The sequence below is a fragment of the Pongo pygmaeus genome, chromosome 1 (assembly GCF_028885625.2).
Source record: "Pongo pygmaeus isolate AG05252 chromosome 1, NHGRI_mPonPyg2-v2.0_pri, whole genome shotgun sequence".
Lineage (NCBI taxonomy): Eukaryota > Metazoa > Chordata > Mammalia > Primates > Hominidae > Pongo > Pongo pygmaeus.
This window is the reverse complement of record NC_072373.2, coordinates 48,416,007-48,443,511: the sequence shown is the minus strand read 5'-3', so window position 1 is coordinate 48,443,511 and position 27,505 is coordinate 48,416,007. Positions and strand designations below refer to the sequence as shown.

The 27,505-nt window shown below is 52.1% G+C and overlaps 1 protein-coding gene across 1 annotated transcript in view; it reads right to left on the bottom strand.

The window, feature by feature from the left end:
* CACNA1S (calcium voltage-gated channel subunit alpha1 S) overlaps window positions 1-27,505 on the bottom strand; it is a 72,851-nt gene that overhangs the window by 15,095 nt on the left and 30,251 nt on the right. The window contains exons 11-28 of the mRNA XM_054462763.1: window positions 23,357-23,582; window positions 22,399-22,606; window positions 20,977-21,097; window positions 19,992-20,106; window positions 18,783-18,876; window positions 17,994-18,063; window positions 15,512-15,644; window positions 14,711-14,840; window positions 14,375-14,434; window positions 12,144-12,250; window positions 11,498-11,585; window positions 11,106-11,213; window positions 7,807-7,859; window positions 7,317-7,463; window positions 6,640-6,841; window positions 6,037-6,195; window positions 4,555-4,665; window positions 3,772-3,855 (exon numbers count right to left, since the gene is read on the bottom strand). Of these exons, the coding sequence (XP_054318738.1) occupies window positions 3,772-3,855; window positions 4,555-4,665; window positions 6,037-6,195; window positions 6,640-6,841; window positions 7,317-7,463; window positions 7,807-7,859; window positions 11,106-11,213; window positions 11,498-11,585; window positions 12,144-12,250; window positions 14,375-14,434; window positions 14,711-14,840; window positions 15,512-15,644; window positions 17,994-18,063; window positions 18,783-18,876; window positions 19,992-20,106; window positions 20,977-21,097; window positions 22,399-22,606; window positions 23,357-23,582 (2,216 nt within the window). The remainder of the gene's footprint in view (window positions 1-3,771; window positions 3,856-4,554; window positions 4,666-6,036; window positions 6,196-6,639; window positions 6,842-7,316; window positions 7,464-7,806; window positions 7,860-11,105; window positions 11,214-11,497; window positions 11,586-12,143; window positions 12,251-14,374; window positions 14,435-14,710; window positions 14,841-15,511; window positions 15,645-17,993; window positions 18,064-18,782; window positions 18,877-19,991; window positions 20,107-20,976; window positions 21,098-22,398; window positions 22,607-23,356; window positions 23,583-27,505) is intronic.

Sequence of the window (27,505 nt, the reverse complement as noted above, 5' to 3'; positions counted from 1 at the left end):
AGATGTGTCAGAAAGGACAGACACACAGAAGAGTTAAAGAGAAAAAGAGGCAGGGGCTAAAGACCCCACATGGCTGTCAATCAGGGGCGGGGTGGGTGGGAGTGAGGACTGAAGCTCTGTGGGAACTGTGAGGCAAGAGGCGGGGGACAAGGAAATAAGAAGGGGAGGGAAGGCTGGACACAGACAGGTCCCTTCTCATTTTGGAGATGCAGCTACCGGTGGCAAGGGTTTGGGTTTTTCTTATGTGTTTGGGTTATGTGATGCTGGGGACGTCCCTAATGAGGGTGCATTGGAAAATGCCTGCTCATTGTAAATGGATTCACATCCTTAGTGCCCTGGGGCCAGGGTCCGGGCCCCTGTGGAAGTCCCATCTCCCAGGGGCACAGCTCCTCTGGGGGAGTCTGAGATCCCCACAGCAGATGTTTCTCTGCCCAGGACTGGACCTGGGACCAAGGCTTCTATCTCAGTATTCAGGCTCTTAAAAAGCAGGTGGGTAGGTGTGTGGGAGCAATTTCTTCCTGTTTACTCCCTTGGGCCACACTTCATGAGAAGCCCTTGTTCTGCAGCCCTGGGTCAAGAGAAGTCATTGTTTTATCTTCCAATTATCCACAGGTAGACTGATCCCTGGCATACCAGTCTTCCCATTAAACAACAGATTTTCCCTGGGGGCAGATTTTCCCTGGACCACTGGTTCTCCACCCTGGATGCATGTCAGAATCACCTGAAGAACTTGAAAAACACATATACCTTTGCTGGGTCTCCACTTAGGTCAATTAAGTCAGCTTCTAGGGGATGGGGCCTGGCTTCAGATGTTTAAATGCACCCCAGGCGATTCTCATATGCAAGCAAGGATGACGACCAGTGTTCTATGCCTATGCTATCCAATATGGTAGCCATTAGCCACATGTGACTATTTGAATTACAATGAAAATTGAATAAAACCAGAAATTCGGTTTCTCAGTTCCTCTAGCCACCTTTCCAGTGACAAGTAGACATGTGTGGCTAGTGGCTACTCTATTGGACAGGGCAGACCATTTGTGTCCTTGCAGAAAGTTCTAACCAATGTGCTCCCCTAGCCCTTTCTCTGGTTTGTACATCAGGTATGTAAATCAATCTTCACGTGACTTTAAGCAAACACTACTGGTAAGGGACATCTGCTAAAAATCAAATAAAAACCAGTGACACTCTCCTGGCCTCCACCACCAAAGACACTGTTTTGATATATCCCGGCTTCCGCTACACAGACCTCAAATTTTAAGAAGTAACTATTTTTAGTTTGGGCTGTTTATTTTGGCTGTTTAGATTTCTCTGTTCTGGCTGTGCTGGTGAGAAGTGCTGCTGTCAAACCATGGAGGCTTTTGGGATACTATTTCCCAGCAAAAACTGAGTGTGGATGGAAATACACAACACACACACACACATACAGACAGACAGACAGACAGACACACACACACACACACACACACAAACACACACACTGGTTTTGCTCAGAGCCCACCCTGCCCCTCGCTAGCTCAGCACCCCCAGGGGATCTGAGCAGATGGGGTTGTCTGTCACCGTCTGTTCTGTGCATGGAGGGTGAACAGGGTTCCCACCCTGGCCCTCCCCTAGCACATCAGACAGACGGTGTGACAGCCAAGTCCCCACTCCCTGCCAGAGCTCAGCCTCAGCTGAGGGCTCCTTCCTCAGAGACTCCAGACTTTTCCTCAGCCGTTCCTCTCACCTACACCCCACCTCAGGCATCTCCAGTGCTGATCCTTCCACCCCTATCCCCAACTCACCCTAAGGTTCACCCCACAGGCCGGCACAGCCTAAGGGCTTTCTGTTGAGCAGTTCAGAAGAAAGCCCTATGCATGGGTGAGCCCCTAGCTTTAGGGCCAGTCCCCTACTGGGATCCCTCATGGCCAGATCAGCCAGCCCTTGGATGACATCCCACCATGGCTCAGAAAGAAGAATGCTCGTCTTTCTTTCTCTTCCACTGTGTCCCTCCCAGGATGCCACTTGGGCAACTGTTTTTCGATTTTGGCCTCCGACTCTTGGATCTTCTCCACCCTCCTTCGTTGCAGCAACCTTCAGCTGCAGACCCTCGGCAAGGCAGCCTCTGGAGGGCTCGGCTTCTAAGGTCTTGAATGTGGACCTCTCTGGCTGGAACTGCCTCCCTGCTCCTTTCATCCCCCTCATAAGGCAGGTCCTGCTGCTGTTTCTCATTCCACCTCCAAGGCCTCATCCCCTTGATCCAGATCCTGGGAGCCTTCCTGTCAGCTCAACCTTCAAAATAGATCCAGACACTGACCCTTTCTCACAGCCTCCACAGCCAGCCCCGGCCCCCATCGCCTCTCACCTGGATCACTGCGGGAATCCCCTGACTGCTCTTGCTGGGTCAGCCCTCGTGTCCCTTACAGTTTAGTTTGTTCACAACACAGCAGCCACAGTGATTGTTTTAGAACTAAAGTCTGTTCACACTTAAACCCTCCAAAGGGCTCTCATCTCCCTTAGGATAAAATCCAAGATCATAACTGTGGCCTTCAAGTGCCTAGATGATCTGGCCCCTGCCTTCTCTCTCTTACCTCATCTCCACCACTCTCTCCTCCAGCTACAAGGGCCTCCTGCTCTTCCTCAAACTCAGCAAGCACCATCCCGCTGCAGGGCCTTTGCACTGCTGTCCTGTTCTGCCAACACTCTGGCCCCCGTTCTGGCATGGCCCATGCCCTTGCTTTCTTCAGGCCTTTGCTCCAGTGTCATATGGACACCACCCTCCCATTCTCTTCCACTCTAAGCCCCTAACTCCCTTTATGTTTCTGTATAATACTATGTATTTGTCATACCTGTCATATTAGAGATTGATTTGTTTATTGCCAGTTTGTTCCACACTTTTGTTCACTGCTGTATCTCAGGCAGCAAGAACCATGCCTGGCACATGGGAGGTACTCAGTACGTATTTGAGAAATAAATGAGTGAGTCTTCTAACTGGGTCTCTTAACTTTAGTCATTCTCACTTCCTGTTGCTCATCTCCAGGTTAGCTTTTTAGAAGCAGGGCTCTAAGGGCTCAGCGCGGTGGCTCACACCTGTAATCCCAGCACTCTGGGAGGCTGAGGCAGGTGGATCACTTGAGCCCAGGACTTGGAGACCAGCCTGGGCAACATGGGGAGACCCCATCTCTATATTCCAAAAACATATTTTTAAAAAAGAAGTAGGACTCTAATCCTCCCACTGCCCTGTTTAAAAACCTTTAGTGACTTCCCACTGCCTGCTCCATAAAGCTGAAGCCCACTCTCACTGCTTAGCTCTCCAGCCTTGCCCTCTCTGTTCTCTTCTCTGCATGTTCTTCTGCTTCCGATAAACTGGACCACTCAGCATGCCCTGAACCTTCTTTGCATTTCCTGCTCTGTGCCTCTCCTACAGTAGCCCTGCCTGAGGTTCTTGCTCTCCTCTCCAGCTCCAGTCACCACCTCCCTTTCCTTCAGGCAGATGGCACCACCTCCATGAAGCCTTCTCTCACCACCTCACCCAGAGACGACTTTCCTTTCCATTACAGCTCTTGCCTTTGATAGTGTAGTAGGTACACCCATTGTATCCCCCTGGTATCTGAGTTACCTCTCTGCCCAGCAGGATGATAGTCCCTTGAGGGCAGAAGCCGTGACTTGTCATTCCATCTATTTAACCCCTGGGGTTCCATGTTGTACACACAGTGGGCACCCCACAAATATCTGTGGATTGAACACATGCTCTTGGGCCCACCCTAGTGATGGCTCTGCCTGCCTGATACTCACGTCGATCTCGCTGAGGATGACATCAATGATGCTGCCAATGACAATCAGGAAGTCAAACACATTCCAGGGGTCTCCAAAGTAGCCCTGGGAAGGAAAAGGATGGGAAAGCAAGGGGGTGAGCTTTGGGAGGAAGGAGCTCTGGCTGCTAGCAGAGGACAGTGTCCCACCCGAGCTAATGCGGAGCTGCGGGTCAGGCCAAGATGGGGTGCCAATGACTCCACCTCCCACTGGTGCTCCAGTGGGCTCCCCCAACTCCAACACTCCTCTCCCCTTTGCTCTTTAGTTCCCTTCCTCCAGAGCAGAAAGTAGTGGTGTGGGGAGAGGGGAGAATTGTTGGGAACTCAGGATTTGGGGTCCTGGTCCAGATAGAGATCTCTTTCATCCCTTGAACCCCACTGAACATCCTATCTGGGGCTTGACAGTGCAGAACTGACAGGGCTGTGCTGGGAACCATGGGAATGGACTTGAGAACCAAAGAGACAAGGCAAGATTTTCCCCCAGCCCTGGGCCTGTTCTTCAGAAACTTCAGGGCAGGCAAGAATGTAAGAGAAGCTCCAAGGAAGAGGCGCCCAGAGTCTTTCTGTCATTGGTCAATTCTGGCTGCATGAAGATCTGCCTGCCCTGTGTCTGAAGGTGGAAGTGGGCAAAGGGGTGAGCAAGTTGGGAGCAGAAGTGCTGGGCAAAGGAGCCCTGATAGGATGAGGGATGGGGGTGGATGTTCCACTGGAAGTCTCCACCCCCCAGCCCCAGCTTCTCATCTGGCCCAGCGGCCCCCACACTCACCCTGGCCTTGAAGGCCATGAGCTTGAGGATCATCTCCAGGGTGAAGATGATAGTGAAGGCCACATTGAGGATGTCTGAGATGTGGTTCATCTGCTCTGACTGGTTGTAGTGCTGTGGAGGGGACACAGGAGCAGTGGGTCGGGGGGCTGGGTTTGCCCACCCTGTAGATTGCATTCCCAGAGCCCCTGCCTCTTCCTGGGCAGCCCCAACCCTTTCTTGGACCCCCGGCTCACTTTGTTTTAGCTCAGAAAACTAGAAGCTGCTTTAGCAATCCCCTGAGTTCTGCCAAATTTTATGAACACCCTTCCCCTACCCCACCACCACAAAAGAGGTAACACAGGAGGGGAGGGGCTCCAATTCCAAGTCCTGCCAAGTGCGTTCATTTACATGCAGGGCTGCAAGGCCAAAGCTCATTTACATATCCGCTTTGGGAGGACCAGAATGGCAGGTCGTCCAGGCAGGGCTCTGTGACAGGTTCTGTTTAGTCATTTGGGTACAGGACTGGGAAAGAAGACCCCTGGATTCCATAGTCCGTGTTATCACTGGCTACTAGTGGGAAATTGAGAGCTCACCAGGCTTACTATGTCTGGGCTTACTATGTCTGCACACCACCCCCAGTGATGATGAGGCATGATGGTGAGGCCCCCGTCACCTACCGCTATGACCCTCCTTGAATCTACTTCCTTGTAAGTTTTCCCAGGGATCTCTTACCCTTTTATCAGAAAGTGGATGAAATTCTACCTCTTCCACAAAACCTTCCAGGTAGTTTGGGAGGATCTGATGGCTGCCTCCACCCTGCCCTGCCTTGGCAGGACTGCCCAATTCTGCTGCCTGACTCAGCCCCAAACACAGGCCAGTGCTGATGATCCTCTGAGACCTGGGCCTCCTGGCTCAGTGATTGTCTTTCCATATCACCATGACCTAGCAGTGTGTGTTCTTATCATTGGGTGTGTCTTGGGCTTCTAGGAGCAGGGAGCCTAGTTGCACTATCCTATTTATACAGGGCTTAAGGAATCAGATGCTTAATCAAGGCTTGATAACGATGCTGCTAATTATGATATTGTCTATAAAGGGTGCTCAACTCCCAGGAGAGACATCTGTTTTGCAAATACTAAACCCATTTTTCTTGGGACCAGAGCCAAGATTCCAGCCAACTCAACCATCCAGATTTGCAACAGCAGAAGAAAAACAGAGAAAGCAGTTTCTACTTCCCACGCTTTCTCCTCCTTCTGTGGTAGCTATCTCCTGTTTGCAGAATTACCATACTATTTTTATGCTTGAATTACCTCCTTAATAAACCATAAGTGCCTGGTGACAAGGCCTGTGCGCAGTTCACTTCTGTATTCCATGTAGCACCTCAGCACACAGTGCACGGGAAATGTCTACTGAGGGGAATCCTGGCTATCCTGCCCTACTCACCCTGCCCTACCCAAGGCCCAGGTCCCAGTCTGATCAGACATTTGTCTCTTGGGGAGCCCTTACCTGCATGCCGAGGCAGATGGTGTTGAGCATGATGAGGGCAAACATCAGGTATTCAAAGTAGGAGGAGGTGACAATGTACCACACCTGGTACTGGTATGGGTTTTTGGGAATGTAGCACCTCAGTGGGCGGGCCTTCAGGGCATACTGTACACATTGGCGCTGCGACACATACAATAGGACAGATCAGCACCAAGAGGCCCCTCCCTCCCTCTCCACGCCAACTCCACGGGCTTGACAGGCAAGTCAGGTGCAGCTGTGGCCAGGGACTGTGGACTCTGCACTGTTTAGGGGAAGAATCCTGTTGGGCTCTTGGGTTCCCCTTGAGTTATCACAGCCCATTCCCATGGGTGCTATAGGCTAGCCTGGGGGTCTGAAGGGCTTCCTTTCTCTGGGCATCATGAGGTTCCACGAGAAGACCCACTCTACCAACTTGTATTGCTTCAGGTTGGAGATAGGGTAGGGTGCATGGAGGCTAGGGCTTGGCATCAAATGCAGGTTCTGGGGTCACCCTCAGACCTCTCTTCCCTGGCTGAACCTAGGGCTCGGGCCAGCAGGAGGCCTGCTGGAGCTCTGCCCTCCACCTCTGGCAGGCAGCCCAGGCACCTGGTTCTTGTCCAGCTCACAGTTCTTGTACTCAGTCTCTCCCTGCTCCTGGAAGGTGACAATGACGAAGCCCACGAAGATGTTCATCATGAAGAAGGCAATGAGGATGATGTAGATGATGAAGAAGATGGCCATCTCCACACGGTTGTTGTAGATGGGACCCACGTCCTCCTCATTGGAGTCTATGGCCTTGTACAGCAGCCTGGGGGTGGGCAGAGAAGAGAGGACAGGCTGGGCAGGGTGACAAGGCAGAGAGTCAGGCTGGGAAGGATGGGCTTTATCCCACTGGCTGTGGAGAGCCAAGAGAGCCTTCTCAACAATCAAGTTATGGGACAGGAGTTAGGACGGCGCCAGGAAAGACCAGACCCAATTCTGGAATGGCCCTGCCTTTCCAGAGGTTGCCCCATCTATCCCTAATCAATCAGTATTAACAATCTGCCCTGTGGGCAGAGAGGCATACACCTATGGGGGACTGCGTGCATTTTGTCAGAGCCCCCTGATCAGGCCTACTTTGGAGTGACCAGTCAACATACCATCAAACCATCAGAGAGTTGGTGGGTTTGTTGGGCACCTGCCATAGGTAGCAGTAGCACCGTGGGGGCCACAGAAGGGCAGGCTGGCTGCCTGGTCCTACCTGACCATGCCCATGAGGGACCTAGGCCCCAGCCCTCACTCACTGAGGCCATCCCTCGAAGGTGGAGACCGTGAAGAGGGACATCATGGCTGAGAGCACATTGTCGAAGTGGAAGTCGCTGTGTACCCACTCGCGGCGACGCAGCTCTATCTGCTTGGGGTCCCCGTCCTTGTACACGTAGTAGTAGCCCCTGTGGCAGGGAGGCCCAGTCACTCCACAGGGCACGGCTGGGCTGCCTTGCCCCACCCACATCCTCTGGGCCCTGGGTGGGGAGTGTGCAGGAGAAATGAAGTTCCGGATCTGGGACCCAAGGGGACACTGCTGGGCGAGCCCGAGGAAAGGGGCCTCTGTGAGTGTCCCTCCTAGGCCTAAAGGCTGAACTTCCCCAGTTTCCAGCTTGAAGGGCCATCATCCACCAACACACAGTCCCCTGCCCTGTGATCGTCCTGCCGCGCTCCCTGCCCCGTGACCGTAACCCTCCCACAGTGCTCCCCGCCCTGTGACCGTCCCACTGTGCTCCCTGCCCCATGTACCTGCACTCCTTCTCTGTCATCTTGGACAAGTCGGTGCACCTGAAGAACTTCCCCTGCAGCCAGGAGGAGGGAGGGAAGGAGGGAGGCATGTTGTCATGGAAACAGGATAGAAAAGTGGGCTCTGGGAGTGAACAGTGGAAGGGGGGAGGGAAGGCAGGCATCCGAAAAAAGGAACCCGAGCCCGTCTCTTCCTCTTAGAGGCGTGAACTCGCCCTTGGGGCAGGGCCCCAGAGCATCCTCCTTTCTTCACCATCATTCATTCCCACAGCTCCCCCAGGGCTTCCCCACCCAGCCTAGATGCTGCCAAGACTGAGAAGGCAGCGCCTCAGAGGGGCATTTACTGAGTGACCCTGATGGGTTGAGGGGATGGACATGAGTGCAGCTCGGCCCCTGCCCCTCCCTCGGGGAGCTGAGCCTCTGAGCCCCTCACCTCCCCCACTGCTGCAGGAGGCCTTCCGCGGCCTCCCATTATGGAACAAGGAGGAAGGGCTGCCCACCTCCCACCTCCATCCTCCTGCTAGTGGGGTGGGAGCCGCAGAGTTGGAACCCAGCTGGGCTCTGATGACTCAACTTGTCTCAGAGTCAAGCGGGGTCCCATGTCCCAGCCCAAGCAAGGCCCAGGTAGGGGGGCTCTGTGCTCCTCTGCACTGACTTTGGCCAGAGCAGTTACTCCTTTTATCTATGTCTCAGATTGGGCCCCTGAACAACATGTTTGAAGGAAAGTAGTGGATGGCTAGGTCTTTTTTTTTTTTTTTTTTTTTTTTTTTTTTTTTTTTTGCTCACTCTGTCGCTTAGGCAAGAGTGCAGTGGTGTGATCTCGGCTCACTGCAATCTCCGCCTCCCCAGTTCAAGCAATTCTCCAGCCTCAGCCTCCTGAGTACCTGGGATTACAGGTATGTGCCATTATGCCCAGCTAATTTTTGTATTTTTAGTGAGAAGGGGTTTCACCATGTTGGCCAGGCTGGTTTTGAACTCCCAACCTCAAGTGATCCACCTGCCTTGGCTTCCCAAATTGCTGGGATTACAGGCGTGAGCCACCGTGCCCAGCAGGATGGCTAGGTCTTAAGGAGGCTAAATCAGGCTTGAGATCCACGGATTCTGGTGCAGTTCCTTCAAAGACCCAGATAGGGAAACTGCCTCGGCCAAGGACACAGCACTAGTTGAAGACACAGCTGGCCCTTGCCCCCCACTGCCCCTGCCACACAGGTCTGTGCTGTTCCTATCAGACGCCCTTTTTATGGTTGCTGGAGCAGAAGGTGAAGGTGAGGCGGGTGGTACTGGGGGTAAGCAGAGAGTGGATAGAGCTGCCACTGGGCAGGGTCTGGGCACTAAACACCAAATGCCCAATTTACTATGGAAAGCAAAGCTTGACCCTGCTATGACGTGGAATGCACGTGGTGTTTCCACAGAGTCAAATGCGACATCAAATGCCAACTGGAACTGTTATGCTTCTAGGACCTCCTGGAAGGCAGGAGCTGGGGGTCTTTTAATGAGAGACTAAAGCATGGTGAGAGTTGGGTGTTGACAAGCAATTGCTCTTGCTTGTCTGGAAGGGACGTGGAAGCCAAAGGGAGGGCAGCAGCTCATTCATTCCTTCAGGGAGCGTGTCTGGTGGGCTTCCTCTGCACCAGGCCCTGGGCAGGGGGCCAGGCAAAGGGATGAGGCAGACACAGATTCTGCCCTCAGGGGATTCTGGGGACCCAAGCCTGGCAGAGGAGGGGGCTGGGGAGCAGGAGGTGGACAGCCCTCAGTTGGGCCAGGGGGAGAAGTCTGCATGCAGCTGGCAGAGTGGCCAGACACAATAAACACTCCCATCCTTCCCATCCCTCCAGGACAGGGACCAACAAGACCTATTCCCCGGAAAGATCCTCTGGGGGCTACACGCTGCTGCTTCTCTCAGAGCCTGTTCCCTGCCCTCAGGGAGGATTTGGCTTGTAAGGCCCTCAGCTCTAGCAGAGGCCCTGGCTCAAGTATGGAAAACATGCTCCATACATGTTTGTTGAATGAATGAATGATTGTAAGATGATGCCATTGCATGTCTAAGACTGACTGAGGTTATGTAATTATGACTTTGAAAGATCATGCTTTGGTGATAGGAGGAGCAGCTGGGTCATGCAGGAAGTATCAAGCGTGTTGGTGTATACTCAGGAATCAATTTCTCTGTCCTGCAAATGATCTGAGAGCCAGAGACATCTGGAAATCAGGGTTCTGTGGGAGGGACATATTTGTAGGGCTAATTCCTAGAGAGGAACTGAATAGCTGTGTTCTCCTAGGAAAGTGAGAAAAGTATAAGGTTGGCTCCAGATGTGAGATGATGAACTCCCAGCCTTAGAGGCTCCTGGTAGATGTGGGTGATGCCAGACATACCAGCCAGGAAGATGGGCTGCCGCAGCCCAGCTGCACTGACGGAGGCGGAGTGTGGGGCTGGGATAGGGCGTATGCTTGGCACAGGCCTGGCAGGATGGGAGGAAGCAGGCAAGGGTGGGAAGGGAGAGGAATGGCTGCAGGGCCCTGGGAGGAGGGGCCTCCCTCCCCAAGGAAAAGCCATGTGGGGTAGGGAGAGAGCAAATACAATGGCAATTGTGGTCAGCAGTCAACCAAGAGGCCCGGGATGGACGTCACTGAGGAAACTGGATCTGGACTTGCCACATATTAGCCTTAAAACTCTGTGCATTCAGTTGAAGCAAATTCACTTTGAGTCTCAACAACGTGTTGTGTTGCTTGTGTATTTAATTTTTAAAAGAGCTTAAGATAATTGCTGTCAGGTTTTCATTTTAGCTTATTAGATCTCTTAAAGCTATTAACCATCATTGAAAGATGGCTGCCTCTTAAAAGTTTGATTTAAGAGAGTTGTATTTATAGACTGAAGTTTCATAGTCATATTTAAAAGATGGACATCAAACTAACCGTTTTCTTGTTTTGTTTGATAGAATTCTAAGTGCATGACAATAGCTTTAAGAGATAGGGCTTGAATTGTATTTTAATCTCAACTCAATAGACACATGACCCTCTGCTACCATTTCAGTAGTGTTAGAAGCCCATTGACTGTTTCTGAGATTATCATTGGGCTGCTTTTGTGGAACTCAAGGTGCTATTTAAATGTAATGATGTCTTACTGGCTTTCTGCAAACTTATGTGTTTGGTGTGGTGAAGACCTATTTTTCAAAATAAGATATTCTCATATGAAAAACTGTGCATTCAAAGACATCTGTTTTCACAATGTGGGGCTCCTTGTGCTTGAGAGTGGGCACCAGGGCTGGGAGCGGGACGGGGAGCTGCTCGTGCAGGCAGCGGCTCACCTTGAAGAGCTGGACACCGATGCAGGCAAACATGAACTGTAGGAGGGTAGTGACCAGCACGATGTTCCCGATGGTGCTGATGGCCACAAACATGCACTGCACCACGTGCTGGGGAGAGAGGGGCCAATGGGGGCTGGGGGTGCACCCACGGTAACCCTGCTAGCCCAGCTGAGGAAAGTCTTGTAGCCCAGACGTACAAGACTTGCTGCCTCCTGATGAGTTAGAGGTGGGGAGAGGCAGGTGGGGAAGCACAGCTACCCCAGCCTCATCCTTACCCCTATCTGGCCAGGGAGATGGGACTGGGCCATGGCTGGGCTGAGGTTTCTGGAGTGAGGAGGCCCCTGTAACCCCTCCCATTCCTCTCCGGGGCTCCTGCCCAGGCCCTCTCTCACCTTCAACCCCTTGGCTCTGTTGATGGCTCTGAGTGGTCGGAGCACCCTCAGCACCCTCAGGATCTTCACCACAGAGATGGCGCTGGACCTGGGGGGGCGGCAATGGTGAGGGGGCTGAGGGCAGCCTGCTCCAGCCAGCCCCAGTCTGCGGTGGAGCCTCCAGCCATATCCTGCCCTCCACACCAGCTGCCTTTCTGCCTGAAAACACTCCCACCTTCCCCTTCCCTTTCCTCCAGCTGTGAGAGTGTGCCCAACTCCAGGCCACAGCCACTCCTGCTATCTGGATCGTGCTCTCAATGGTGTGCCATGAAGCAGAAGACAGCCTTCCCCTGTGGGTGGCTAGAGGCTCCGTCCCTCCCATCAGACGGTGAGCGCCCCAAAGGCACGGGCTGTGCTCCCCACAGGGTCGGGGAGGGAGGGACCACTTCCTCCTCTCTGCATCTCTTGCCAGTCTCTAGAACATGAGCGCTGCCCACTTTGCTGGTGGCAACCCATATTCCAGCTGGTGACAACCCACAGGACCCCCTGCCTCCATCAGAGGCCCGAGAGACCCTCCTCTTGTGGCAGGGGTGGGACTCCCACTACAAAGCCCTGGCACAGAGCAGAGGGTGGTCTGTGCCCAGGGCTGGCCCTTGCCACTGCTCACTCAAGTCCCATGGAGATGAGGGACACGGCCACCACCAGCAGGTCCAGCATGTTGAAGTAATTGCGGCAGAAGGAACCCTTGTGCAGGAAGGCTCCATAGGTAGTCATCTGGGGAGAAAGAGGCAGCAGCCTGGATGGAGGAGCTTGGAGAACAGGCCTGTCTCCCAGAGACAAGGGCTTCTCGCCTCTGCTCAGGAGAGCACTTACTGAGGCAATAGCCTTCCAGAAATCTCTATATTTCACTCAACTCCTTGCAGTGGCCTAAATGCATTTCCTATCTCTGCTCACAGTTGTTGAAGCGTGAGGACTTCTCACGAGCAGCTGGGCCAGAAGTCTCTTTCTTTACATGTCATAGGGAACCCTGGGTCTCCTTTCCCATGGGGCCACAGAGTGGGGGAGCCCTGGCCCCACTGTCTCCTGCAGGACATAAAATTTCTCCTTCCTGGAAAGCTTCTTGGGCAATCCCCTCTGCCTTGTGGCTTGCTAAGTCAGGCTGAACAAGCCCTCCAGGACTCTAGGGGTCCTGGGCCCTCTCTCCTCCCTCTCCACCTCCTTCCCATCACCTGCCTTCTTGCTCCCCTCTCAGCTTCTTTGATATATTCTCTAATAATCTCCCATGCCTTTGGACAAATGCATTTTGCCCTTAAAATCGAACAGGGTTGAAACCTTTCCCAGCATTCAGGGACCTATATGATTTGGTCTTAATTTGCCTTCCCAGACTTGGCACCCAGGCCTCCCTGTATGTGCAATATATCCCAGCCCAAAGGGGCCAGTTTATCCTCTCTGGCAATGTCCCCAGATCTCCATATAATGCACTTGCTACTGTCTGTCCTAGGCCGCCCTCACTATCTCTACCCAGTGAAGGCCTGTCCAACTTCAAGTTCTGGCTCTCATGCCCCAAACTCCACAAACTTCTTGACCTCGAAGAAGCCACCATCTCCTTCTACTCAATTCCTTGAATAGTTGAGGCCCCGAAATAAGGTACTGTCCTGATTTCACACCACAGCCTGCTCTGAGCCTGTTCCTGGGCTCGGCTAGCCTCTCCTCTCTTAGTTCGTGAATGTGCACGCTGGGGCTACTGGGTTTCAGCTACAGATGGGTCCTCCCTCTGCCCCCAGAGCCCACCACCCCCAGGATGGCTGGAACCCTGTGCATCTGTGTTGGGAATGGGTGAGCAGTGACATGCTGTGGATAAGGTGTGGAAAAGGCGTGATATGGCAGAGCCGCCAGGAACCCAGCTCAGGGCAGCGGTCACTTCTCTGGGGACTCTTGGAGGAAAAGGCCTTTCCAGTCGCTGTTAACAGAGGTCTAGGGACAACAAATCACACAGCTCCCCAGCTCTGCTCTTTTTTTTTTTTTTTTTTGAGATGGAGTCACCCAGGCTGGAGTGCAGTGGCGTGATCTCAGCCCACTGCAACCTCTGCCTCCCGGGTTCAAGCAATTCTCCTGCCTCAGCCTCCTGAGTAGTTGGGATTACAGGTGCCCGCCACCGTGCCTGGCTAATTTTTGTACTTTTAGTAGAGACAGGGTTTCGCCATGTTGGCCAGGCTGGTCTCAAACTCTTGACCTCAGGTGATCTGGCCACCTCGGCTTCCCAAAGTGCTGGGATTACAGGCGTGAGCCACTTCGCCCAGCCACCAGGTCTGCTCTTAAGCTAACTGTATGGAAGAAAAATGCTGGAGTTTGGCTGGGCGAGGTGGCTCATGCCTGTAATCCCAGCACTTTGGGAGGCTGAGGCAGGTGGATCACAAGGTCAGGATATCAAGATCATCCCGGCCAACATGGTAAAACCCCATCTCTGCTAAAAATACAAAAAAATTAGCTGGGCGTGGTGGCAGGTGCCTGTAATTCCAGCTACTTGAGAGGCTGAGGCAGGAGAATCTCTTGAACCTGGGAGGTGGAGGTTGCAGTGAGCTGAGATAGTGCCACTGCACTCCAGCCTGGCGACAGAGTGAGATGACGTCTAAAAAGAAAAAAAAAAAGAAAAATGCCTGAGGCTTCAAGACATGGGCTGTACTCTGTGGATGGGGGAGCCACAGACTGGCTGGGCTTTACTTTCCAGCCTACCACCCAGACACCTGTGGGCCTGCCTGGTGTGCTGGGTCCCATGGGTCTTTCCTGCCACTCTCCACCTCTTTTCTGCTTCTCTCCAGCCCCTGAGTTCAGTGTGTGGAAGCTGGAGCCACATCAGGGAAACTCCCTCCCCGGGGCTGCCCCACAGCCTTCACTCACCTTGAGGACAATCTCCACAGTGAAGACAGAGGTGAACCCGATGTCAAAGTGTTTAAGGATCTGGGGACAGGGCAGGGGAGGGAGCAGCCAGTGAGAGGAGGAGGGGGCAACAGAATCAGCAGCAGCAGTAGCATCAAAGCAGGCGGTCAGAGCCAGTCTGTGCCCCAGCCTGTGCCATTCAGAAGGAGTGGAGTGGACAGTCCTATCCCTGAGAAATTGAACTCTAAGAAACTCTGATGCTTGTAGCCACATAGAGAATACAGCTGAACCCTGGGCACCAGACTGAGGCTGGAGGGGGCAGGGGTGCTGAGTGGCAGAGAGGATGAGGCCCGTCACCTGATTTCTCATGGAATCAGCCCGGATGGGGTCTTCCGCAGCCAGTGCAGCGCTGCTAAGGAGAATGAAGAGCAGGATGAAGTTGGTGAACCAGGTGGCATTGACGATGCGGTGACACAGGACACGGATCCTGGTGGGGTGAGGTAGGGAGGGCAGGGGAGCTGTGAGCTGCTGGAGGCTCAGGCCTTATCAGCCTCCATCCTGCGGAGGAACATGGGATACACCTCCTGCTCCTCCCTGGCCAGTGGAGAAGGGCAGCCCTGCACTTGCAGGGTCCTCTGGCTGGACACACAGGGGCCCTGACCCCTTACTCTGTTTCTAAAGCCTTAGTTCCTCCTCCCAGCCAAGCGCCTCCCACCACCTGCCCCTTCCTGCAATTACAGCACCACCCTGAGGTTTTCCATCAAATGAAAATGGGACAGGCTGGTCTCTATCCATGAGGCAGATAGATGAAACTCCACAGAGACTATGGCCTGTGTATAGTTTAAAGGTGTAAAATTATGAAGCCAATAAAAACTATAGCTTCCCTTGCTCTCTCTGCCTTGACCTGTCTAAAGCTCTTCTCTCAGAAAGGAATCAATAAACAGGTCCCTCTTAGGTGTAAATAACTGATAAGGTTTAAAGCATTACTTTTCCCAGATATACTAGCATTTTAAACAGGGCACAAGATCTTAAGCTAAAACACTGAGTTTCTCATAGTATAACTGTAGGCATGGAGAGTCAGACAGGGGTTTTTCTAGGGCAGGGAAGCAGATGAGAGCAGCATCAATCACCCCCCCCCAGCAGCCAAGGGGCACCCACTTATTGGTGGGGCTGAAGATGAAGAAGGAGCTGGCTTCTGGAATGGGCACGGCCTTCTCTTTCAGCTGCAGCTCAGCCAGGGGACGTGGTCGGGGGCTCAGCGGGATCTCGGGCTCATCTTCCTCATCATCCCCTGTGGGGAGAGAGGGAGGAATTAGGGGTGTCTTCCCATGCTTTGCTACGCCCGTGGCTTCTGTGCTCAGAGCCCTCCTAGGAGTCCCTGCAGCCAGTAAGCAAGGTGGTACCAGGCTGACTTAAGACCCTAGGGCTTTGGCAGAGTCCAGCCCGGGCATCTCCTTTTCTTCACAGTGAGTAGATTTGAGCTGTCAAGGGTAGGTAAGGGAAGCCCATAACCTTCCAGAAGTGGGGCTAGGAGCAAGCCCAAGTAACTTTGTGGCTGCATGTTGTGTCTCAAGGCTCTATCCACACAGCCTCAAATATCCATAGGCTGGGGGATGCAGTGGGAAACCCTGCTTCAGAAGAGGAGACCTGGGTCCTAGTCCCAGGTCTGCGTCTAACTTGCTGTGCAGTGCTGGGAAGGTCTGTGCCCTTCCTCAGCGTCAGCTTTCCAATTTGTGAAACCGACAAGGGGCAGGAGGGTTGTTGAAATAAAAGGATTCTGTGATCCTCTCCTGGGCTAGGATTTTAAAAATAGTGACTTCACAGAGAAGCTTCCAGCATGGAAAAAAGCAATCAGAATTTCTTGAGCTTCACCCAGTCCCCAGGATGCGGGCAGGGGATAGGGGATGAAGAGACAGACATTCCAAGCACATTCACTGGGTCTCATGACCTCAAGAGGAAGCTGAGTACCCAAAATCCTCAGCTCCCAGGGTGGGAGAATCCCGTGATCAGACAGTGGGGGCACTGTCCAAAGCTGGGGTTTCTCTTGGTTCCCTCCCCTGACAGCTACCTCCTCCCTAACCCCCCTGGCCCCTGGCAGAGGCCTTGAGGGAAGCCAAGAGCTACTGGATTCTACTGTCTCCATCATAGCCACTTGTAGGGGTTCTCAAATCCACCAAGTCACATTCCAATTTTTCTGTTCCCCCAAGAAGCTAAAACTCTTATTCCTCAGAATGAGTGTCCTAACGTGACACTTCCTGTCTTGCCCAGCCTGCCACAGACCCCAGAGACACATTTCACGCTTAATCGCAGAGACGGTTAATTCTTCGAGTTAGCGTATTTGCATCCTTCCCCTGCCTTCTTACTTCCTCCGCCTATGCCCAGTTTGTTAATTTCGTTGCACCCATCTTTTGCTGTAAGCCATTTCAAACTATTTTCAGAAAGAAGCAGGATATAAACACATTCAGTCTCCTTGGTAAGACTCTCTTCCTGCTGTCCAGCCTACACCCCCTCTACCCCTCCTCTCCTCACTTCTTTCCAACCCCTTCCTTGTCCCTGACCTCAGATTTCCTGTCAGCCACCATCTCACCTGCACACCAGTCACTGCCATCTATTAGGTGACAACTGTTAGATGAAACAACTCAAAATGAGTTATTCTAAAACACAAATATTCATTGCTGGTAGATATTTGAAGAAATTTCATTATTCTTACTTGTACCAGCTCCATTCTCCCCATACTTCACTTTGCAAAATTCTTTCATGCATTCATTCATTCAATTTATTGAGTGCCTCCTCTGAGCCAAACACTGTGCTGTGTGGAATACAAAAGTCCCCCTGGAGCTTAGAGTCACTGGGGCAAACAGATGCTAATCAGCTGATTCCATAAGTAGACATACAAGTAGCTGATCAGCTGATGGGACAAGTAGATCTAAAATTGCCCCACTGACCCGGTGCTCCGAAGGACCCAGGACTCAGAGAGTTCTTGGGCCCCAGGGCTCTGCCAGGTGGCCTGGTAAGATTAATTCAGCCTGGTTCTGCTTGTCCTCTTCTTGGTCCAGATAAATGGGATTTCTGCAGCAGTCACTGGTTATTTGCATTTATGAGATGTTTGTGGTTTATCCACGGTTGTTTCTTATCCATGCTCCCCCTACCCCACCATTGTTTCCTCCTCTTGGACTTTCCCACATTGCCTGTCGTGGTTTTATTCATCCTTGTATCCTTCTGGCCCCCGGCCCTACTGGACACTGGATAGTGAGTAATCTGCCTCATCACGACATAGATGGGCATGTCCTCATTTATGATTCATTCTGCATGACTGGCAGGGAAGACTTGTATACCCACGTGTCCCTGTGCTTCTTGAAAACTGAGTCCTCGGCACTGAGGCACATAGCTGGCACTCAATAAATACTTGCTGAGTTACATGAAAATAAAATGTATGGGTTTTTCTGTTGTGTGCATTGTTGAGAGAGACAAGCTGGCAGATGGCTTATTTGCACAGAAGGTATGTCTCCGGTGTTCTGATCTCCACATGGAGGGGTCCAGGTAGGGACACACGAGAGACTGCCCATGGGGAGAATTCAGGACCGGCACACCCCTACTTTACCCCAGCACTCTGCTCCAGTCCAGTCTCCAGCATCCTCACCTGGGAAGTCAGCTGAGGGGTAGGGATCCTTCACCTCGTTGACATTAGATTCAAACTCATCGATTTTCAGCTGTAGGAAGGAACACAATGACTATAGCAATGAAAAAGAATTTGTGGTTTCCCCTCAATGAGCATATACTGGAAAGCCTGTTAGCGTTCAGTTCACTTAATCATCCCTACAGCCTAAGGGACAAGGAATATTATGATCATCCCCATTTTACAAACGAGAGGCCATGCCCAGCAAGGCCAGACAACTTGCACAACTCCCACGGGGCAAGGCCTGAGCCTGCCCTGGCCTGTCTGACTCTATCTTCACACACCCACTGCTTGGTTCTCCAGAAGAGAGTTGAGGTTCCCAGGCCAGGACCTCCAGCCCCTCTGGGCCCAGTTCCCTGATTTTTTGAACTCCACTTCCTCAGTTTTCAGGAATGGTGAGCAGAGCCAGATGGGAATGAGCAGGGCAGGGCTAGCAACGGTGGAAGCCGGTCTGGGCCTCTCAGTGGAACAGCGGGTGTCAGGGAGAGGAAATACCTCCTTGGTCTGGAGTGGGAAGTTGCTACGCTGGGGAAGTCTGGTTCCCAGATTGGGAGGTCTATGCCTCTCGGTGCAGGAGTCCCTGGAGATGGATTCGTTGGCTCTCCCTCCAGTCGTACACAGGGAGATGCCCTCACCTGGCTGATAACTCTCCCACCTCCCCACCCTACCCCACCTGTATCCTGTGGTATGAAGGGAACCATGGATTGGAAGAGCCCCCAGCCTGCCTCTAACATCCCCACCTGAGGCGCTCACCTTGGCAGTGGTGGGGATGCCCTCACCCTTGGGTTTCTGCTCCAGCTTCTTGGCCATCGTGGACTTCTCCTCCTCTGACTTGTCTGGGAGACCCCTGAGTTAGAAAACCCAAAGTGGAAGCCAAACCAGAAAGTTCTCAGGGATCTGCTGAGCCAGACAACACCTTCAGGAGGATCCCACACCAAGGGCTCCAGGGGATCTGTAGGAGGAGTGGCATTAGCCCCCAAATGGGAAGGGCAGTGGGCTCAGGCAAGTCCCTTCTCTGTGGTGAGAGGGCCCGACACACAGCATGGGCCCATGGCTACCGGTGGCTCACTGGTCAGCCATGTTTAATGTTGGTTGATAGTGAATGGGTGGAGTGTGGCTTTGTACTGGGTTTATACAAGATTCACAGAGTAGAAGCATGGTTTGCCCAAGATGGCTCCAACTCTTTAAAAATGTCTGAACTCCATTGCTGGTCCCTCTTTTTCCATCTTGCCTCCACAGGAACGGGTGTCCCATTCCTGTAGGCATGGGCATTGGAAGAAGCAGGACTCTGTCTAGAACCTAGGTACTTGAAGCATAATCCTCCAACCAGCAGCATGGGCCCCACCTGGGAGCCTGTTCGATGTAGAACTCGAACCCTGCCCCATCTGATTTGGACCAGCTGAAACAGAATCAGCATTTCAACAAGATCCCTAGGTGATTTGTTTGCAGTTAGAGTTTGAGAAACACTGTCTAGAACACCAGTCTGCTTCCACTCCCGGAGGAGGGTCCTAGGCTATAAAGAATTCACTGACAAAGTCACAGATGGAGAGAATTGTGAAGAACCTGAGAAGCCAATGGCAACTTCACAGAAGAGAAGATGCCTGAGGCTCAGCAAAGGGCAACAACTCTCTCCGAGAAGCATAGTGACTCAGTGACAGGGTTGGGAGGGGAATTCCCAGGATCCCTCCCCAGGGGAGCCCTGCCCAACTGACCGGGCTCTGAGGCTCTGGCATTCTGCATCCTGAGGCCTGTCTGTCCAGAAGGCCAACTTGTCTCTGTTCCTGCCCCCAGGGAAGGACCTCAGCCATCCCCATGTGCAGGTTGCAGAAGTTTGCCCACTGAGGTGGGTGTCACTATGTCAGGGACCCTGATCGTTGGGTTACAGGGAGGCCCTGTCCAGGGCTGGAAGGCCATGGCCACGACGGAGCACTCCAGGCCCCTTCCTGCTAAGGAAGCACTCACTTGGACATCTTCCTGCGTTTTCTCTCCTCAGCCTTGGCCTTCTGGGCAGAAGTCAGGCTCTCCGCCTCGGCCAGGTTGTCCACGGCAATGGCCAGGAAGACATTGAGAAGGATGTCTGAGCGGGTTTAGCTAAGGAGCCTTTGGTTGTAGGTGGAAGGGAGCCTGCGGGGCAGGAGTTCTGTCTGCCTGCATGTGGGCAGGACCTAACCCCACTCCCAGAGCTACTCATGGGAAGGTGTGGATCCAGGGACATAGTGGAAGGCCCTTAGGGAAGCCTGCCTGCTGAGAGTACCCAGGAAGGAGCCTGAATCCTGTGGCCTTGAATCCCATCCGCTTCCTGTCCAGACCGGTCCCAGCTCCCACACTGAGCTGCGTGGAGAGCCAGTGAGGCAAAACAAGTGAGACCCATGTGAGGCACGCATGAGTTGGGGAACAATGGTGCCCTTCCTCCCCACTCCCCACAGTATCACATTCCATGGTGCAGGCACCAGGACGGCTCAGGCACTGCCGGTATCTCTCCGGCCCCATCCACCTTACCCTCATATCTGCTCCTCTCATCTCTCAGCCTGTTCTGGCTCCCTCCTTCTGGTCCCAGCACTCAGACTGATCATCCTGGCCACAGGGTCCTGGTGGCTCCCTGCCTGCCTCTGAACCTTTGGAGAAGGCTGTCCCACCATCTTCATGCTCTTCAGCAAAGCTCTGTCCTTCCTCCCCACTGCTCTAGGCTCACTGACCTTACTGGGCTTTTAATTCCTCCCAGCTGTAGCCAAACACCCCTGTGAGTCTCTAATCTTTTTGGCGGAAAGAATTATCCTACAGCTATACCTGCATTTGTTATGTCCTACCCCTACCCCATGGGCCTGGGAGCTCCCCTCCAGCCAGAGGCCTGGCTACCTAGAAACTGGACACCCTTGACTCTCATTTTAAGCCCTTTCCCCCACCCCCTCCCTCAGCTCTTTTCTGCACCCTGCTCCTGAGGGGATACAGTTGCCACAGACGAAAAGGATGATGAAGTAAATGCACACAAGCATGCCAGGGTAGGACGGCCCTCCGTAGGCCATGATCCCATTGTACATCATCGAGGTCCAGTCTTCACCTGTCAGGACCTGTGTGGAGGGAGGAACGAGGGCTCGGGAACACAGAGGGGCCTGAGAGTCTTCTGTTGGGACCACATTGACCGAAGGTCTCCAACTTTGTGGTTCTCTCAGACCTTCCCTCTTTTCATTCCACAGTCCGGGTGGCCAGCCCCTGCTCTCCCCAAAACCCCTATTCCAGCTGGGGAATAGTGGTTCACGCCAGTTACTTATCACTTTGGGAGGCTGAGATGGGTGGATCATTTGAGGTCAGGAGTTCGAGACCAGCTTGGCCAACATGGTGAGACCCCATCACTACTAAAAATGCAAAAATTAGCCAGGCATGGTGGTGGGCACCTGTAATCCCAGCTATCTGGGAGGCTGAGGTAGGAGAATTGCTTGAACCCAGGAGGTAGAGGTTGCAGTGAGCTGAGATTGTGCCACTGCACTCCAGTCTGGGTGAGAGAGCAAGACTCCATCTCAAAAAACAAAACAAAACCCCTATTCCAATGATCTAGAAGCTTATTGCTGCTCTCTATGGACAAGAAATTGGACTGTGGGCTCACCATTTCCCTGTTCTGTTTCTAATCCCTGGGCTTCACTGTGCTTCACCCACCCAGGCCTCCTGTTATTGTGGCCTTAGAAGTCATGTGAAATGTCGAGTCTCTGGAAAGGCCAGAGGCCTGACCAGCCAGTGGGGCTAATGGAAGAAAGAGAGGATTGACGGACGATCACACACTGCCTCTCTCACTGGTACAAAAGGGAGGTGTCACTCATGAAATATGGGCCACTCCAGAGAGGAATGTTTCCATGTCTACGCTAAGAAAACTCCTCCAGGAGGCCAGGGACCCTGAAAGCTTCTCACTGGGCCACAGCCATGCTGCCTTGGGTGGCTGATAGTGAACCGGCTGTGTCGTGCCTGCAGAGTGAGAAATGGTTTGCGTTTCTCTGGGGCTTTCTCAGCCTTGGGGAGGAAAAGCTCCCCTTATCTGACATTGCCTTGAGATCTGAGTAGCACATGAAAGCACGCATCTGGACTCCCAGGCCATCCCTAACCCAGTCATATTATCCCGCAGTAGGCCAGCACTGTGCTAGGCACCAGAAACAAAGACTAATCAGACAAAGTGGGTGCAGCTGCAGTGAAGGAGACAAATAAGCAAGTGTTACAATGGAGAGAAGCACAGGTGATAGGGGAGCCCAGGGAAGGACATTGCACTTAACCAGCAGATCAGAGAAGGCTTCCTGGAGAAGGTGATGCCCACCTTGATCTTGAAGGACAAGAAGCAGGATTCAGCAACTGTGCAGAAGGAGGGACACGCAGAGGGAGAGCCTACCTGGAAGACGCTGATGAGCGCTTGGGGAAAGTTGTCAAAGTTGCTGCGCCGTACTTCTGTGTCCTCAAAGTCATACCTCCCCCCAAAGAGCTGCATGCCCAGGAGGGCGAAGATGACGATGAAGAGGAAGAGCAGCAGCAGCAGGGAGGCGATGGAGCGGATGGAGTTGAGCAGAGATGCCACCAGGTTGCTCAGCGACGTCCAATATCTGAAGGAGGAGGAGGCGCAAGGTGGGAGGAGACAGACCCTCTCACTGGGGCCCACGAGGTATGGACAGGCTTGGGGGAAAGACCCAGGACTGATGTGACACAGAGGGAGGGGGCTGCCTCAGGGCTGGAAGGCCATGGATTCATGGCTGCATGCCCACTCTCTCCTTCCTGCAGAGCACTTGTCTGTTTGTAATTTCACACTGGTTAATATGACTATTGATTAACTTTAGGTCCCATCACTGGATGAGAAACCCTGTGAGAATAAGGACAGCTTTTCTCCTGCGCACCCTCGATGCCCTGTGCTTAGCACAGTACCCAGCTCATGCAAGTGATGGATAAATAGTGCAAGCAGATGAACCCCTCTCCTCTTCCCTCACCACCTCACAAAGGCCCTGATTGTCTGTGTTCCTCCTTCTTTATTATTTCCACCCCTTTCCCTACAGCTCTTCCTGTCCTCCTTCCCTCTTCCCATCTTTCCTTTTCTTTTCTTCCTCTCTCTTTTCCACCACCCCCGCTCCCTGCCCTGCCATAGACTATGGTAAGAAAAAAACGGAGAAATGAGTTCAAAGTGGGGAAGTGATTCCTTTTTCATAGAAGGAGGTTATTTCAAGGAGGGAGGGAAGTCTGGGCAAGGGGTCACTGGTGAATCTGCACAGAACCCAGACCCCAGGAAATGAGACGGGTGTAGACCAGCCCAGCCTGTGGTGCCTGCTGGGGACCCAGGAGTGCCAGCCGACCCCGGCACTCACTTGGTGATCTTGAAGATCCTCAGGAGGCGGATGCAGCGGAGCACGGAGATGCCCAGGGGTGTCATGGCGCCCGACTCCACCAGCAGGATCTCCAGGATACCGCTGCACACCACGAAGCAATCGAAGCGGTTGAAGATGGACATGAAGTACTGGCGCAGGCCGAGCCCATACATCTTCATCAGCATCTCGATGGTGAAGAGGGACAGCAGCACCCGGTTGGCAATGTCTGCAGGGTTGGCGGCACAGCCCTGGCATCACTCTCCTTCCCTTCTCCTGACTCCCAGCCTTGGCCGTGGCTGGGCCCCAACACAGGATGCCCCTTCCTTTGTTTCCAAGGCACCATGGATGTTTTTTGGGGGTGCAGGGGGCAGGGCCTCACTCTGCCCAGACTGGAGTGAAGTGGCATAATCATGGCACACTGCAGCCTCGACTTCCCAGGATCAAGTGATCCTCCGCACTACCGGCATGCACCACCACATCCAGCTAGTTTTTTGTATTTTTAATAGAGACAGGGTTTCGTCATGTTGCCCAGGCTGGTCTTGAATTCCTGGGCTCAAGCAATCCGCTGGCCTCAGCCTCCCAAAATGCTGGGATTACAGGTGTGAGCCAGTATGCCCAGCAAATTTTTAAATTAACTTCAAAAAAAAAAAAAAACACCTGGTAAATTTTGCCCATTGATTTCTTGCAAGCTAACTCATATCATATTTAACAGGAAGAGGATTTTATTACTCTTAATTCTACCGAAGTTCATTAAGTCTGCTACTCTCTCATTCCTAGACACCTCCCTCCCGGTAGAGAAGGGTCCTACCACCTACCTGAAGCCAATCCATCCTCCCATGCTTTGCCCCCTCCCCCTTTTTGGCAAGCTCCCTGTCCATGATTCTTTCTCTTTCCTATATATTTAACTTCTTTCTTTCAAATGGACCCTCCTTCCTTTGCCATTCTTAAAGCCCAAGTCTAGGCCGAGCGTGGTGGCTCACACCTGTAATCCCAGCACTTTGGGAGGTCGAGGCAGGCGGATCACGAGGTCAAGAGATCGAGACCAGCCTGACCAACATGGTAAAACCCCGTCTTTACTAAAAATACAAAAAGTAGCTGGGTGTGGTGGCACGCACCTGTAGTCCCAGCTACTCGGGAGGCTGAGGCAAGAGAATCGCTTGAACCTGGGAGGTGGAAGTTGCAGTGAGCCGAGATTGAGCCACTGAACTCCAGCCTGGCGACAGAGTGAGACTCCATCCCAAAAAAAAAAAAAAAAAAAAAAAAAAGCCCAAGACTCTCCCATTTTCCCTCTATCTCCTGTCCTAGCTCTCTCCTCCCTGTCACCGTCAAACTCCCGAAAGTTGTCTATATTGCTCTCTTCACTTCTTTACCCCTTGCCCTGCCACATTTGCTCTTCACCTCATCCCTACCTGGATGCACCCTCACTACTTCACCAACACAACTCTCTCCAGGGGCATCGATCTGCCACATCAAATGCTAATCTAACCCTCCTGCTCCTGACCTCCCAGCAGCACTGGGCACTGTTGACCGTCCTCTTGCTTTTTCAAGCATTCTGTCCTTGGTTTCTGCGGTGCCACATCCTTCTGGGTTTCCTCTACTTCTCTGTATTTTCCTAAGCCTCCTCTGCAGATGCATTCTTTACATCAGCAAGTATAGGGTTTTCCAGTTCTCCCCACCCCCACCCCACCACTTTCTTTCCGTGTCCTGACTGAAAATCGCAGAACACTTTGACCACTCTGTGACCTGCAACTACAGGTTTTTCTCAGCAGGCTTGACCTCAAACTGGGGCCTTGAACATTCCTAGGCACTAATAAAGGTAATTTATTACCCCAAACATTGAAGGAACTCGCCACAGCCCTGAGCCAGATTCCTTAAACCCTTATATAAAGTCCATGCCCTGACCCCATTGCTGTGGATAAGTCTGGGTAGAACACCTCTTTTCTCTTGCTGTCCATCATGAGGATTGCTGCAACATTCTGTATAGTAAGTTTCCCCAACAAAAGCTTTGGACTGATCACCCTGGCATTTAGTGCTTCTTTCTTTGGAATCGCAACCGACCCTATCTCAAGACTGTTTGGGGTAGTCCTTTGTGAGAATTCCCCTACAACAGCTTTTGGGGCAATTCCAGCTGAGTGTTCAGCAGGATGAAACAGTGGTCACTGAATGCTTGATTTGAGTGATACCCTTGAGTATACACTCTCCCCTGGGGATCTGGTGTTATCTAAGACCACAGCTTCAGACCATCCCCACCAATGCCTCCCAGATTTAGTTCTTCAGCTGAGACTGCTCTGCTGAGTTCCAGACCTATTTTTCCATCTGCTTCCTTGACATATCCATTGGGATGTCTCAAAGGCACATCAAACTCACCATGCCCAAGACGAAGCTCATGGATACTGCCCATCCTCCCCCACTACCCCAAATACTTGGTCATTAACCATTTTCTCAGTAGGTGGCACTACTATCCATTTATCTGCATAGGCCACAAACCTCAAAATCACCCCTGACTCCTCTTGGTGGGCACTGTTCACATCATCTCCACATTTGGTCATTGACAGTGTTTTGACAACGATTGGCACATTCAAGGTGCTCTCGAGAAGATTGGTTGAGATGAATGAATGAATGAATTCATCTGACCTGTAGCTAGTAATTTAGAACTAGCTTTGTTTCCTATTTCATTCCCATAGAAAAAGATAATCTTGTTTTCTATTTATTTTCCTTCTTTTACCTCTTTCATCATTTTAAACCGTCTCCTTTGTACTGTTCTATCATCTCAGGTTTTTGGGGCTGCCAGCTTCCATTGATTGTACCTGATAACTCTTTCTCAGGGTGGCTCTGTTCCTTATTTGGTTTGCAGTTTTTTTGGTTTGTTTGTTTGTTTGTTTGTTTTAATTGTGATCTCATCTTCAGGAAACATGTTTCCCTTCAGAAATTCTATATGCCTTAGATTAAGAAGCATCCTTAAAGAATGGTTTATGTTTGCTTCTGTTGGGTACCCCAGGGATTTTGCTTGTTTGCAACTTGATTTTTATGTTACTATCTTAGCTTAGAATCCTTGGACCATGAGAGGTAGTGTATATTGGACCCCATACCTATATAAGGCACTGATAGGATTTTGATTTTTCACTTGAGACATTTTTCCTGTCTCCCAGGGTCTCTAGCAGGAATAAACTTCCAAGCTCGTTTTCTGGCCCAGTGAGATTTTGGCTTCCCTTCCATGGGGGCAACCTTTCCAGGGCCCTGGCTCTATGTAGGTATGACAGTGCCAGTTCCCATCTCATGCAGGCCCAGGGCCCTGTCTCCAGCCCTGCACAGGCCTTAGGAACCCAGCTGCTACCCATTAGGGTTTAGGCCTAGGTCTAGAATGTCCTTGGAAGTCAGCTAACAAGTTCGCTGCTCTGGCTTTGGGTCACTTCTTTGTTTCTGCCACTCAAAGACTTCCTTTTCATTCCAGGAAACATCGTTCTTATGCCTTATGCAGCAGTGTTACTTGTTTGTAGTGGGGAGGACACTGAGTTTGTCCACCGTGTTGTTGGAACTGATCAGTCTTTTCTCGTATCCTACTCATCTCACGGTCCAGAGCTTCACACCCAGGGGAACATCTACCACGTGGACGAGGCCAACTCATTGACCTTCCACCAAGACTGATCTTTCCAAGACTCAAGTCTGATCACATTATATTCCTGCTTTTAACTTCTCACTGGCTTTCCATTGCCTAAAGTGTAAAGTCCAACACTTTATTCACATATAAGGCCTGATATCGTTTGGATAGACAGCCCTGCCCAAATCTCATGTGGAAATGTAATTCCCAATGCTGGAGCTGGGGCCTGGTGGGGGGTGTTTGGATTGTGGGGACAGATTCCTCATGAATGGCTTGGGCCATTTCTTTGGTGTTAAGTGAGCTCACTCTGAGTTCACCACAAAACCTGTCATTTAAAAGTATGTGGCACCTCCCCTCCCACTCTTTCTCTTTCTTGCTCCTGCTTTCGCCATGTGACATGCCTGCCCTCCCTTTGCCTTCCATCATGATTGTAGGTTTTCCAAGGCCTCCTCAGAAGCTGAGCAGATGCCAGCCCATGTTTTCTGTAAAGCCTGCAGAACTGTGAGCCAACCAAACCTCTTTTCTTTATAAATTACTGAGTCTCAGGTGCA